This window comes from Mustela erminea, chromosome 6, assembly GCF_009829155.1.
Source record: "Mustela erminea isolate mMusErm1 chromosome 6, mMusErm1.Pri, whole genome shotgun sequence".
NCBI classification, from domain to species: Eukaryota; Metazoa; Chordata; class Mammalia; order Carnivora; family Mustelidae; genus Mustela; species Mustela erminea.
The window spans coordinates 9,573,107-9,588,557 of record NC_045619.1 but is presented as its reverse complement, the minus strand read 5'-3'; the positions used below and the strand labels follow the sequence as shown (position 1 = coordinate 9,588,557).

The following is a 15,451-nucleotide window of genomic DNA, read 5'->3' as shown; positions in this document are numbered from 1 at the left end:
GGTTGGGGCCCAGGGGAAGGAACACCAACTACTACGGTAGACGTATGATTGCCGCCAGCTAATTCCGCTGAGCAGCACAGTATCTGAGGCAAAGAGGAGACGACGTGAATGGGATCTTCGGGAATACTGTCCCTCAGACAGGTCAACACATACAGGACGACCCTAAATTCCACACTGCCCTCATGGAAGAAAAAAATCTTTCATTTCTTCTCGCCTTGATAAAATGAAAGAGAGTTCTTTCTCAAGTGGCCATGGATGGGGGTTAGAGCTGGATCCTAAAAGCAGGCTCCCTGCCACCTCGGTTTCAGGCGTCGCAGCTGGGGAGCCGCCATGGGCATCTTCCCGACACCCGGTTCCCCCCAAACGAGGCCGAGGAGGCTGAGTGAAGACTTAGGTCTGACTTGCTTAAAAATAATGCTGCCAGAAATCCCTCGGGGTCACTGAGATTTCCTCCGGGGGTGCGGACAGAACGCAGAAAGTCACGAGCCCAGGGCCCAGCGACCACCACCAAGCCCCACCAAAGGAAGCAAGCCTTGGCTTTCCCCATTCTCCACACGCTCGCGCTTTTTGCCACAGACCCCGCTCGTACCTACAGTCCCGCGAAGTTTTCAAGGTCACTCCCTTCCGCCCCCCACCCGGGCTTTCCCGTCCTCAGGGATTCTGACCCCGAACCAGAACGCTGAGACTGGCAGCCCTCGCGTCACTGACCAGCAGGTTTGGCGCCAACGGACGAGAGTCTGGCCGCCGGTCCAGCGTGGGCGGGGCCGGGCGAGGACCCAGGGGCGTGTCCACAGTGGGGGCGGGACATGGTGGGGCTGAGACAGAGACGGGGCGTGGAACAAGAGTGAGGGCCCATATGGGGCGGGGCGGGGAGGGGCGGGGCTTGCAGGGAGGCGGGGCGAGGCACCGGTGCGGTAGGTATGGGGGAGCGGCCGCTAGGAGCCGCTTCCACATGAACCTCGCGGGAGCGCTCGATGGGGAGAGGGAGGGATTCTGAGGCAGAGGAAATGTTTTGAGGAGAGGGACCCTGATACGAGCAGAGGCTGGGGGTCTCCATTGAGCTGAGGGAGATGCTGAAGTGGGGAGAAGACTCCAGGGTGGGGACCCTGAGGAGACGTGTGGAAATTAGGGGCCACTGAGGAGGGCGCTGAGGTGAAGACAGGCTGCTGTGAGAAAGAAGGCCCTGAGGTGGGGGTTGTTCGAAATGGAGAGAGGCCGCTGGGAAAGGGTCGTGAGGTGGACAACCAAGGCGGGGAGTGGGCCCTCAGCGGAGGTGGCTGACGTGGCGGCGGGTGCCGCGCAAAATGCTTGTCTTGTTGGGGACCCTCAGGTCAGGAGGTGGAATATGGGATCCTCACTGAGACCCCAGCATTCCTGATTTCCATCCCTTCTCTGTGGCTCCCGTACCATCAGCCGCTCGCTCTCTGGCAGTGAGGCACCCAGGGCCCATTCAGGATGGAGAGTAATTTTTCTGCGTCTGAACTTGAAATTTTAAATAGACAACAGAAGCCAAGCATATTTTGGTCCAGCTTTTAAATAGAAATTTGGGGCCCGCCTTCTTGCCAGCACAGCCGTCTCTGGCGGCGTCATCCTGCTCCCCTTAAATGGAGACTGACTGTTGACGAGAGTCATGAAACATTTGAAAGAGCATCTGTTGAGGTGGAGGCTAGCATGGGTGTCTGTGCAAACAGTTCTCGGAGTTCAAGACCTAGTACAGGACGACCCTTTTTCTTCAGTGTCTGAATCATTTTGTTGGAATAAATAGAAAAAAAAAAAATTCCCACAATAGCAGTTGGCATTTTGTAGGACATTTTTTTTCCCCCTCAGAGTGGATTGTTTAAAAAGCCAACAAATAACTACTGTAGCTCCTTCAAGATCTTACTTTCCAGAAACAGAGCCTGTCCTTCGTGTTAAATGGAAATCAGTGCCCGGTCTGGGGATGGACGAACTGGATAGAGGTGACAGGCCTTCCCCTTGACACCTCACCTAATGACTGTAGAACTTTCGAGCAGCTCGTTAGGTGAGGACACCCAAGTGTATGGAAGAGCTGCAAAGAGCACAGCAAGACGATTTAGGGAAATCTAACATATGTAGTTTGGTGTAGTGACAGCTGGGAGAGAGAAATGTTCATAATATTTGAAGGTTGTGTGCACTACACTTAAAGAAACAGAAATGAGCTTGGGAACGACAAATTCATAAAATGAGGATAAAAATCGTGTTTGGATATGGTAATGATGGTTATAGGCAACTTAAAAAAATTTTTAACCCAAAAGCTGTGTTAAAAAGTATACTTGAAGACTTATCCACTCAAATCAGGCCAAAAAAATTAAAAAAAAAAAAGACTAGACTTTCATATCATATAAAAATTCTGAATATGACGACGGTGATATTTCAGATCAGTGGGGAAATGATGAATTCAGGGAATGGTGTTGGAACAACTAGGTAGCCATCTGGAAGAAAAATAAAATTGGAACCCTACTTCACACCTTATACCAAGATAAATTCCAGATGGATCAATAGAATAAATCTGAATGTAATAACAAAAGTGCTAGAAGAAAATGAGACAATTTTTTAATTATCCCAGAATAAGAAAAATCTTTTTAAATATGACACAAAATTCAGAAGCCATAAAATACTTATAAAAATGACTACTTAAAAAAAAAACCTGCATTGTAAAATGCTACTTTCCTATTTTAGATAGAGTATGGGGAGCCAGAGCTTTTGTAGCAATCAGTAACTAATTAGTAATTGTGTGAAACAGCTTTCCCAATTTCTCAAATCCTTCAGTGAGTCTACAAATCCTCTACAAAATTTTAAAAATTTGTTTCATTTTTATGGTATTCTGAAAACAACTAGGCAGTGGGAGTACCTGAATTTTAAACCATTACACTTTACTGCCCCTCTGTGGACAACCGCCTTATAATCAAATAAAGTCATATGATCCCACAGTCTGCAGTCAGGTTTCCTCAAACTGGTGCCTGTGACTATATGTTCTTGAAGTTTCAAGAGCTCAAATATGAGAAATGCTTTGGTAAAGAACTTAAGAATGAAAGATCATCACACACAAAAGAATTTCACTGGGTATCTCCCCTTCAACAAATTTAATCCGTTCAAAAGATGTTTATTGAATCCCTACTATCTGTCAGACACTGTGCTAAGGGTTATGTACCCGAGATTCAACAACCAACAAGATACAAACCCTAATGGGGGCTATAGATTGGTATGTATATAGGCAATTACTATAGGCAATTATACTGAAACACACACACACACATATCAGTCATTTGGGGGCTTTCTCATTTATTTATATTGCCAAATTTGAAAAACTTGCAACTTCAGCACATAGCTGCCCAGAGAGGCATGTCCCTGACAAGTTATTTAACCAATATTTACTAAACACAGCTTGATGGGGTGCCTGGGTGGCTCAGTCAGTTAAGTGTCTTGCCTTTGGCTTGGGTCATGATCCTAGGGTCCTGGGATCAAGCACCGTTTCTCTCTCTCCCCCTGCTTGTGCTCTCTCTCTCTCTCAATAAAATAAAATCTTTAAAAATTAATAAGCACAGCTTGATTCTAGCTTTCTGCTGGATAAGAAGATGAAGACAGGTCTCTGCCCTTCAAGAGCCATGAGTCTAGTAAGGGAGATAGACACTGAAACATAATCACACACAGGGCAAGGTAAGAGGGATTATACGTGCATTTGGGTTAACAGGTAGGTGTCTCACAGCATGATCTTCCCAGAGGAGGTGACCCTTAATTTGGGGCTGCGAGGACAAGGGAGGATTTGCCAGCTGGGCAGGGTGGGAAAGGCAGAGGCAACACAGAGGCTTATTTCGGGAAATGCAAGTGGTTCTGCTGGGGTGGAAAAGTGCTAGGGGGAAAATAGCTCTCAAAAGTGAAGGACAGCGGGGTGCCTGGGTGGCTCAGTGGGTTAAAGCCTCTGCCTTCGGCTCCGATCATGATCCCAGGGTCCTGGGATGGAGCCCCGAGTAGAGCTGGGCTCTCTGCTCAGCAGGGAGCCTGCTTCTCTCTCACTCTCTCTGTCTGCCTCTCTGCCTACTTGTGATCGCTCTCTGTCAAATAAATCTATCTTTTAAAAAAAAAAAGGCCTTTTGAAAATGGGGAAAACTGCACCTCACTCACAGAGTGAGAAGACAATAATATAGTGAGAAGACAGTAATGTGGAAATATGCTTAAAAGTGTTTAGTTCAGGGGCGCCTTGCTGGCTCAGTCAGTGGAGCGAGTGACTCTTGATCATGGGCTTGTGAGTTCGAGCCCCACATTGGGCGTACAGATTAGTTAATTCTGTTCCTTTTTAATTTATTAAGTGGAATACTTCTAAAAGAGAAACTTCCCCTCATCTACTGTTTGTCTACCCCTGAGAACCTTTCACCACAATGAAGTGAACATATCCATCACCCCAAAAGCTGCTTCAGGCTTCTTTATAAACCCTTCCATTCTCTCCTCCCCTCCCCTTTCTAGACATCCCTCCTCTTGGTTACTCAGGCAACTGTTTTTAAACATTAAATACATCCTTAGTTCATCATCAGTTCAAAATCAGGACAGTAGGATTTTACCTTCATCTCTTCTACTTTAATGTGCTGAGGGTGCTGGTTCTCAGCAACACTGGGAATGACAGAATTGGAGTATTACACAATTACTCATTTGTTTTACAGTAAATGCTTTTTAAATGTTAGTTCCCTGCAACACTCTATCTACCCCCTTCCCCTTATAAAGGGCAAAGTATCCTTCGCCAAAATTTTCCCTTCTAATATTTACAAAGAACAGAGACAGGTCTTTTGATCTGGAATTTGCTGAGAGGCCAATGATTAGGAGTCCTCAGTAATTTCTGGAAGGGGTCTGTGCAGAGATCTTGGCCCCAAGCTGTGCAAAGGATTGTCCCATAAGACAATCTGGGTCCAGAAAACCAGGACAGCTTCTGGGTGGGGGCTAGTAGAAACAGACAGGTTGACAGGCGATTACATCCATTATGGTAACTGCTACCATGATGGAGGGGCATGAAAGGCTGTGGGAGTGCACAGGAGGGGTCCCTGTGCCAACTTTGTTGGCGGTGTATCAGGGAAGGCTTCCTGAAGGAGAGGATGCCTATGTGGGGTCCAGAAGGTGGAGCAGGAATGAGTGTTATTGGGACTTCATAGTGAGGAGGGAAAGGGATTTTCAGGTACAGAAGCAGAGGAAAGACCCAGCAATAGGAGAGAGTATGACTCCTTAGAGAAACTGTAAATAAAGGGCTAACTGCAATTTGAGTGGGAAGGGAAGACGTGAGAAACCTCTGGTTATCTCATGTGGCGCCTTGCACATGGCAAGGGCTCCGTACATCCTGGTTTCAGGAGAAGTGTAAATTAACAGCAATGACAACAATAGCGGGTAGCAATGGCCAAGTGAAATACCCCTGTGCCGAGAACGTTGCATAAATTATCTCATTTAATGATCACAACACTACTGCAAGGCAGGCATTCCCTTTCTGCCTTCAAGAAAACAAGTTCAGAAAAGGTCAAGTTACACAGCTACTAGGCCTAACGTCATACATCTATCATGAGGCAGGGTAGGGACTCTAAGCCCTGAATTTTGGGGGGCCAACGCTTGAACTCTTTCCTCTTTCCTTATCACCCTTCTCCCATCCCTTTACCAGGACTGTTCAAATGATTATATGTTATCTGTGGGCGACACTGGAGATCCCAAGAAGGTACTTATTTTCTTCTTGGTTCAGGCAAATAGCCATCTGCTTCTTTTCTTCCAACTATAGCAGGCAGACTGCTATAACACAGACCAGGTCTTCTTCTAGTGCCCTAAGGACCAAGTGATAAAAGCCACACCCGTCAGCCCAGCTCCTTCCACATACTCACCCCTGCACCTCTGAGTCTTGGGAAAGTCGCTTTCCATTTGGATTTTCTTGGATTCCACACAGATTTCTGGCAAAGCTTAATGTATTTATTGGCTTCTATATCCTTCCCCCTCTCTTCCAGGCCGTGGTGCACCTTAAGGCCAAGTACTGTGTCTTTATTCATCTCTGTACCCTCTGGGACGGCTGCAGGCATGGTAGAAAATAGACATCTAGAGGGCTTGCGCAACCCCTCCAAATCCCAGTGTTTTCCCAGGAGAGATGGAGGTGACAATACTCACCTTGTGGGGAGCCACTAGGAGGGTTAACCTAGATCATGTCTAAGCCAGACTTACCAGAGTACTCAGCATATCATAAGTACTCAGTAACTGTCTCCTATGACTACTATTACTGCGTTATATAGTAATATTAAATCTTCCATAGTATTACCACTAGTAAGTGAGTGAAAGAATTAGTAAGTGAATGCATGAGGGAATGAGGTGACTTAACTGCAACTTAAATCCTGACTTTGTCCAGGGGTAGAAGTGAACTTTAATATTCTTTGTCCCATGGACTGGAAGCAACTACATGTGTTGTGGTATTACTGTTGTGTTGCTTCTGCTTTCGATGAGACCCAACAATGTGGGCAGGCTTCAGTCAATAGTTGTCCCCATTCTTGGACAAGGGTTCATCCAGGAGAGCTAGAAGGTGAGGGGTTAAGGAAGCTGGATTCACTTTTCTGCATTGGTTTTCACGTCTCGGTTTCCTCCCTGTAGATAAATCATAAAAATATAAAGAGAAAAAGATTAAAAGGACTATGTGAAGAAGAGAATGGAAGTGAGTCCGCAGGGTTACATAAACAGCCTAAAATCAACCACCCAGAGTGAAACTAGTCAGAAGACTGGGAAATGAAGGTGAAATGGACGGACTATGTAATGTGTCTGAATGTAGTGTGGGGCAGAGTTGTATAACCCAGGGGAAATTTGGAGATAAATCGTGATACGAACATGACAAAAGAAAAAGGCAAGAAAACAGGCAGATTAAAAAGAGAGAGAGAGACTTAGTTCCAGGGATAGCAGAAGGTTCTATAGGAAAACAAAAATCACAGCATCACTCTCCACGGCTCATGGCAATTGTGCTGATGGTATAACAACGCTGATTAGCGACCCACACCAAACCACCACAGAAACACACCGAGAGGATGAGATAGGAGGTGTGTGCATGTGAGAGAGAGCCCAGTCCTTCCCTTCCCTGCTGAGAACTCAATGCACAGTGCCTAACAATGAAAAATCAAGGAGCCAGAGCACCACGGTATTTCAACAGGAACAGGAAAACAAACACCAAAACAATCAGGGAAGAAAGTGGAAAATGTGTTGCCGGGAATGGAAAGCAGGTCCAGAGGAGTGCAATCTTTTGTAACGAGCTTTGTCCAACTATTAACTGATTAATTTAATAAGTACTTACATTATGCTTTTCATAGTTAATCAGTTAATTTTTAAATTTTATTTATTTTTAAAGATTTTATTTATTTGACAGAGAGAGAGTGATCACAAGTAGGCAGAGAGAGAGGAGGAAGCAAGCTCCCTGCTGAGCAGAGAGCCCAATGAGGGGCTCCATCCCAGGACCCTGAGATCATGACCTGAGCTGAAATCAAGAGACAGATGGGGGCACCTGGGTGGCTCAGTGGGTTAAGACTCTGCCTTCAGCTCAGGTCATGATCTCGGGGTCCTGGGATCGAGCCCCACATCGGGCTCTCTGCTCTGCCTGCCTCTCGGCCTACTTGAGATCTCTCTCTATGTAAAAGGAAAAAAAAGAAAAAAACCTTTAAAAAAAAAAAAAAAGGAGAGACAGATGGCCAACCAACTGAGCCACCCAGGTGCCCATCAGTCAGTTAATTTAATGGGCACCTTATATATTACTTTACATCAGGCACTGTTCGCAATGCTTTACAAATGTTAACCAATTAAATTCTTATGCTATATATACCATTATCATTCCCATTTTACAAATGAAGAAATTTGACACACAGCGAAGTTAATTAAGTAAGGCTCAAGGTCACAGAGCTAGTCAGTCATAGGTCAAGGAGCTGGGATTGACACCCAGGTGATCTGACCCCAGAGTTGCCTCTCTATTTAATTTTTAAAGGATGAATATGATTTATTTATTTATTTATTTATTTATTTGACAGAGAGAGATCACAAGTAGGCAGAGAGGCAGGCAGAGAGAGAGAGAGAGAGAGAGGAGGAAGCAGGCTCCCCGCCGAGCAGAGAGCCCGACGTGGGACTCGATCCCAGGACCCTGAGATCACGACCCGAGCTGAAGGCAGCGGCCCAACCCACTGAGCCACCCAGGCGCCCGAATATGAATTATTTTAATTCAAATATAAGCAAAAGAAATTTAAATCAGTGTGATCTTTTAAGAGGATTTATTCAACTTCATGGGTATAGAGAGGCAAAGTTCTAAAATGTGATCAATTTTTGTATAAGCAATGAACTGAAGTAGAATGCTAAACACACATTAGCTAATCACTAATGCCTTCACCAAAAATTCACTGAATCCTTACTATGAGCAAGCCATAGGAACAGGTACAAAAGATTCAATGCTGAATTAGACAAGGTCCTTGAACTTGGGAGACTTCTAGCACAAAGAGAAAGATAGACAAGTCCATCACTAAAGTCAGTCATATTCAGGGAAGCAAACTTAGAAAAGCACAGAACACAAAGTAGAAAGTCACTAGGGCAGTTTGGGGAGACTTCCTGGAGGTAGTGATGCCCCCTTGCTGGGTTTTAAGGGTCGGGTAGGAGTTGGCCAGATGAAAAAGTGGCTAAAGGATATTTAAGAAAGAGGACAGAGCAATGAATACTTATTAAAGTGAAATGAATTAGTGGCATTCTTCTTCCATTCTGAAACATTAGAAGGTCAGAAACAACAGTATGTACAAGCCTCTCTTAACCTGAGAGATTCCACAGCCCAAACCAGTGGGGCTGAAAAACATGTGGCTATATGCCAGTAACAGTGGCTATTTCTCTAATCAAAGGGAAAAAAATAGACTGATAAAACTTGTCTTCATATTAAGTTTACTTCTTAACACTTCTCTTAGAAATAGGCTGTAGGGCAGGCCCTAGAGTCTGGCTGCGGGTTTGAAATCCTGGCTCTTCCGTCTACCAAAGGTGGGAGCTTGGGCAGTAATCACTAAACCTCTCCAGCCTCAGTTATAAAATGAGGACAACACCACCCCAGAATTTATAGGAGCGTTGTGGGGTTTAAAGCATACACAGACCATGCTTAGAACAGAGTAATATCTAGCTGGCATGACTCCCTTGGGTGCCCTTGCTCAAAGTGATAAAATGAATGAATAAGTAAAAGTTAAAATTAAGAAAAAAAATTAAACTAAAAAAAAAAACCTGTAAAAAGTTATAATTTCTTAACATATTATATGTTACTTTAAGATACCAAAGTTTTCAGGGGCACCTGGGTGGCTCAGTGGGTTAAGCCTCTGCCTTCAGCTCAGGTCATGATCCCAGGGTCCTGGGATTGAGCCCCGCATCGGGCTTTCTGCTCTGCAGGGAGCCTGCTTCCTCCTCTCTCTGCCTGCCTCTCTGCCTACTTGTGATCTCTGTCTGTCAAATAAATAAATAAAATCTTTAAAAAAAAAAAAGATAAAGTTTTCAGATATACTGAAATTCTATATTTTATGCTACTCAATAGTACTTTATTTGGGTGGCAGAATTTAAAGCGGTGATATTTTGATGGGTTTCTGCAAAGAGTACTATGACTTCTGGCAGTCCTGCCCCCAACACATGGGAGATTCAAGGCTCTGAGCTCAGGAAAATGGCCTGCCTACCTCTTCCTCCACCCTAGAGCAGTAATCCTATAAAACAATGGCTAGATGCTTTCTCCAAATTGGGTCTGCCTCAAACCTCCCAGTGCAGAATGGTCCAATGTACAGTTGACCCATAAGGAACCTGGGCCTCGACTCATGCAAGCCTCAGCTGCCTCCTTTGAAAAATAGGAAAAAGAAAATTTACCTAGACTTGAATGGGACAATGGAACATGCCTAGCACAGGGCCAAGACAACTTCCCTCAATTCCCCTTCCAGTATTTGTAATAGGGGGAACAGGTCTGCTCTTCCTTAGGCTCTGAAAATTCTGGGGTGGCCAGTCCTTAGTGATTTCTGAAACAAGTGTCTGGGGAGACATTTTTGGATCCTGTGTGTGCCCTCTCTTAATGTGAAATCATAGGGATGCCTAGGTGGCTCATTCAGTTAAGCATCTGCCTTTGGCTCAGGTCATGATCCCGGGGTCCTGGGATCAAGTCCCACATCAGGCTCCCTGCTCAGCAGGAAGTCTGTTTCTCCCTCTGCCTCTCCCCCTGTTTGTGCTCTCTTGCTCTCTCCCTCTCAAATAAATAAAATCTTTTTTAAAAAATGTGAGAAGCTTGGAGCTTGGAGGCTCTTCCTTGCAAGTTAAGAATTTGTGTTTTCTGGAGCTTCACCATTTCAGTGCCCAGGGGTGGCTTAGGGGACTGCCCTAAGAGCTAAGAACTCAGTTGGTCCAGGGTCCAGAAAGCCTGGGAGTCCTTCTGGGCTGGGGTAGACCAGTGGTCTCAAACAGGCATGTTCAAAGATGTCGTGGATAAGGGAAGGTAGGAAGCTTTATGAAACAATGATACAACGACTATTAGTAACTATCGGGTTCTATGGCAGGTTCTTTTTATAGCTGAGCTCTCCACACGTAACCGCCATCCACATCTTTTAGGGCCAACAAAACAGGCCCAGAGGACAAAGGTTCTTGACCTGAGGTTGCAGAAGGAGCAGAGCAAAGATTCAAAACCCAGATCTTTGTAGAATAAAGTCTACTCTATTTGTAGAACCTACTGCTTCATCTGCCATCAGGACCTTTTTTTTTTTTGAAGATTTTATTTATTTATTTGACAGAGATTGCAAGTAGGCAGAGAGGCAGGCAGAGAGAGGAGGAAGCAGGCTCCCTGCTGAGCAGAGATTTCCCGACCGATGCGGGGCTCCATCCCAGGACTCTGGGATCATGACCCGAGCGGAAGGCAGAGTTTTTTTTGTTTTTTTTGTTGTTGTTGTTGCTTTTAATTTTTTATTTCTTCTCAGCGTAACAGTATTCATTGTTTTTGCACCACACCCAGTGCTCCATGCAATCCGTGCCCTCTCTAATACCCACCACCTGGTTCCCCCAATGTCCCACCCCCGCCCCTTCAAAACCCTCAGATTGTTTTTCAGAGTCCATAGTCTCTCATGGTTGACCTCCCCCTTCGAATTTCCTTCAACTCCCTTCTCCTCTCCATCTCCCCTTGTTCTCCATGCTATTTGTTATGCTCACAAATACCCACTGAGCCACCCCTGCACCCCGTGCCATCAGGACTTTTTTTTTTAACTTTTCTTTTTTTTTTTAGGATTGATTTTATTTATTTGACAGACAGAGATCACAAGTAGACAGAGAGGCAGGCAGAGAGGGGGGTAAGCAGGCTTTCGACTGAGCGGAGAGCTCGATGCAGGGCTCGATCCCAGGACCCTAAGATCATGACCTGAGCCGAAGGCAGAGGCTTAACCCACTGAGCCACCCAGGCGCCCCCATCAGGACTTTTAAAACCCAAATATTTTTAAAATCCACAACTCCCGAAGACTTAGAAAATAAAGTGTTTCATGGCTTGTTCGGAGATCTTCTCTGTGTTCACCTCTCCTGGAACCCCCTTCAAACCCCTTCTTGATCCCCCGCCATGCTAATTCCTGCCTCTGAGCCTTCGCCTTTGCTGATCTGTCCACCACAGGCTCACGCCAGCCTCTTGCCTCCTCCTCCTCCTTCGGCCTGGCAAACCCCTTCTTATCTTTTCCAGACCCAGTTCAAGGAACACCACCTCTGTAAAGTGTTTCTGAGGGCGCCCGGCTGGCTCAGTCAGAAGAGCGTGCAACACTCGATCTCAGGGTTGTGAGTTTGGGCCCTATGCTGGGAGTAGAGATTACTCAATTAAAAAAAAAAATCTCGGGACGCCTGGGTGGCTCAGTTGGTTAAGCAGCTGCCTTCGGCTCAGGTCATGATCCCAGCGTCCTGGGATCGAGTCCCGCATCGGGCTCCTTGCTCCGCAGGGAGCCTGCTTCTCCCTCTGACTCTGCCTTCCACTCTGTCTGCCTATGCTCGCTCTCGCTCGCTCTCTCTCTGACAAATAAATAAATAAAATCTTTAAAAAAAAAAATTAAAAAGAAAGAAGTGTTTCTGCGTGGCTCCTGGGGTCCCCTCTGTCTAAAGCACCTCCAGAGTTGAGGGTGTTCATTGATTGATGCATTTGCCTTCTCTCTACCAGAGTGTGAGCTTCTCGAAAATAGGGACTGTGTGTTAGCGACTGTTTTTTTACCCAGTATCTACTTCAGGGAACTTCTGAAACCTCTTATTTTCTTAATGTAGAGAGAGCGGGGGAGGGGACGAGGGAGAGGAAGAGAATCGCAAGCAGATTCCACACTGAGGGCACAGCCTGACACAGGGCTCCGTCTTACTACCCTAAGATCATGACCTGCGCTGAAATCAAGAGTTGGATGCTTAACTGACTGAGCCACCCAGGCATCCTTGAAACCTTTTCTTTTTTAAAAAATTCATTTTATTTGTCAGAGAGAGAGAGAGCACAAACAGGGGGAGCGGCAGGCAGAAGGAGAAGCAGACTCTCTGCCGAGCAGGGAGCCCGAAGAGGGACCTGATTCCAGGACTCTGGGATCATGACCCAAGCCAAAGGCAGACGCCTAACTGACTGAGCCACCTAGGCATCCCCCTGAAAACTTTTCTAACCTGGGCTTGCTACTGTGTAAAATGCAGTGGGTCATGTCTGCCTCATACGGCTGTTATGAAGGTCAAAATGAGGTGATGTCTGTCATGCATTGACCTTACTTGTTTAGTTAACAACTAAAGCCATTATTATATTATAGTTTAATACTGTGAGTTGTAATATTTAAAATAAATCAGTGGGTAAAAGAGTAAAGGCGTGAATAAACACAGTGCCTCACTCCTGCTTCTCACTCAGCCTAGGAGCAACTATGATGGAATATCTCCCTTATCCTGGGAATAGCTCTTTTTGTTTCTGTCTTTGGCCACAGTTTCCTTTTTCTCCTGTTGTTTTATCCTACCTGGTAGAAATATCAGGGCTCCTGAGGGAGCTTCCCAGGGGGAGAGAATTAGTCAGGGTCTGACAGGGACAAGGGAGAGCAGTCCAGCTTCTCTCTTACTTCTCTTTCCCTCTCCTCCTTTTTCTTCCTGTGGGGGAAATTAAAAAAAAAAAAACCAGTTAACAAAAATTGGCTCAAAAATTCAGTGTGATTTCTTCAAAGGTGTCACTGGAATCTTGATATTGACAAGAGATGTTTACAAAGGGACCAATAGTGGCGACAGCAAATAACCAGAACAGAATGCTGAATGCACTGCACGATCCCATCATCTGTCTTTTAGGCACTGTTGGGTACCTAAAAGGCTCTGGACTTGGTCCCAGGAAAACAAGATCACCCAGGGCAAGATTCTTTGAGGCCAAATATTCAGTCTAGGGAGATGGACAAGGAAGTCTATGATTAAGTAGGCTAAGATCTATGGAGCATGATCAGGAAAGCACAGGGCACATAACGGGTACCCTGAGTAGGCAAGTCAGGGGAGACTTCCTGGAGGTGATGCCTCAGCTGGGTTTTATTTTTTTATTTTTTTCAGCTGGGTTTTAAAGGTCTGCGAGTTGTTCATTAGATTAAGAACTATCTGAAATATAATCAAGTCTGAGGGAAGAATAATAATATTGGTAAGTTAAACTGCGTTGGCTTAGATTTCTGAGAATCTAAGGTGGATATCAGAAAGCTTATTTCTGATAGATCTGCTGAGTTACCACTGATCCTTTAAGATTCCATGGCTCAAACAGGTGGGTCTCAAGCTAAACGGCTATTATCAAAAAATTGTGGTCTTCTCGATCAAAGGAAAATTAAAATTGGAAGACTTAAGATTGGAAGGTTTCCTTGGATAACTTTCTCAACTCATTAAGCTTTGGTTTCTTCTCTAAAATGGATAGTATAACACCATCTATCTGTATTGAGATGGCTAGTTACCAACACATCGTCTGCTCTCCCTTTTACTTTGATGGAAGAATGAGCCAGCTTTTGTTTAAAATGGCAATGTCCCTGATTTTTTTTTTAAATTACATTTCCCAGGGGCATCTGGGTGGCTCAGCAGATTGAGCCTCTGCCTTTGGCTCAGGTCATGATCTTGGGGTTCTGGGGTCAAGCCCTGCATCGGGCTCTCTGCTCAACAGGGAGCCTACTTTCCTCTCTCTCTGCCTGCCTCCCTGCCTACTGGTGATCTCTCTGTGTCAAATAAATAAATAAAATCTTTTTTAAAAAAAATAAATAAATTACATTTCCCAGCCTCCACTGAAACTAACATCACCATGTGACTAATATCCAACCCTTGAAATAAAGTGGCAATGTTAAATGGTACTTCCAGGGAGGTTATTAGAAAGGGAGAGGGTAACAGTGGTTGACTACAACTGAGCATGAGGGATCTTTCCGGGGTGATGAAAAAGTTCTTAAACTGGATGGCAGCAATTGTTGCTAAACTCTGTAAATTTGCTAAAATTAATGTACTTCAAATGAGCAAATTTTATGGTAAATTACCCCCTCAGTAATATTATTAAGTAATAGTAATATTTAAAAAATCACTTAAAATGGGTTTTTTAAAGGAATTTTTTTTTTAAGATTTTATTTATGTATTTGACACAGAGAGAGCATGATCAACAGGGAGGAGCAAAGGGAGAGGGAGAAGCAGTCTCCCCACTGAGCAGGAGAACCCAATATGGGACTTGATCCCAGGACCCTGGGATTCTGCCCTGAGCTGAAGGCAGACACTTAACTGATTGAGCCACCCAGGCGCCCCAATAAATATAATCATTAAAAAAAAAAAAAAGAGAGAGTGGCTGGATGATGGACAGTGGTGTGGGTTATGTGTTGTGGTGAGTGCTAGGTATTGTGTAAGACTGATGAATCACAGACCTGTGCCCCTGAAACAAATAATACATTATATGTTAATAAAAAATAAATAAAAATAAAGTATTCAGACGGGGCGCCTGGGTGGCTCAGTCAGTTAAGCATCTTATTCTTGATCTCAGCTTGGGCCTTGATCCCAGGGTTGTGAGTTCAAGCCTCATGTTGTGCTCCACACCCAGTGTGGAGCCCACTTAAAATAAAAAAATTCTAACAGTATTCATATTTCCAACTTGTCCATGGTCTTTGTCGGAACAAACCTTAAAAGAAATGCAGTCTCCCTCTCAGGACTTCCTCTAGATTTCTTGTCAAAGGAGTCCTCAACCAAGGTGGAAGGTGGGATGAACATGTGGTTTGTCTTCTTTAGCTCTAATGCTCTTTGATCGATATTCTTCACCTCCCTGTGGGGAAATCACAAAGGCACATATGGAAAAATACTGAAGAGTCAGCATGATATTTTCACTCCTATTTTCATATGTAAAGAGAGAGAAATATTTACAGACTTATTTATTTAAGAGCAAGCAGAGAACGGACTGTAAGTCCAGAGCCCCTGCAGTGTGCTAGGGGTCATGTCAGTGCTTGGGGACACA

General features: G+C 44.8%; 1 protein-coding gene across 2 annotated transcripts in view; it reads right to left on the bottom strand.

Moving 5' to 3' along the window:
- Nucleotides 1–6,514: 6,514 nt before the first annotated feature.
- Nucleotides 6,515–15,451, bottom strand: part of FAM227A (family with sequence similarity 227 member A) — a 77,235-nt gene continuing 68,298 nt past the window's right edge. The window contains exons 15-17 of one of the 2 annotated variants that reach the window (XM_032346272.1): nt 15,122–15,262; nt 12,978–13,104; nt 6,515–6,609 (exon numbers count right to left, since the gene is read on the bottom strand). In XM_032346272.1, coding sequence (XP_032202163.1) covers nt 13,026–13,104; nt 15,122–15,262 — 220 coding nt within the window. In that variant the 3' untranslated portion in view covers nt 6,515–6,609; nt 12,978–13,025. The remainder of the gene's footprint in view (nt 6,610–12,977; nt 13,105–15,121; nt 15,263–15,451) is intronic. The other variant, XM_032346273.1, reaches the window with a different exon arrangement.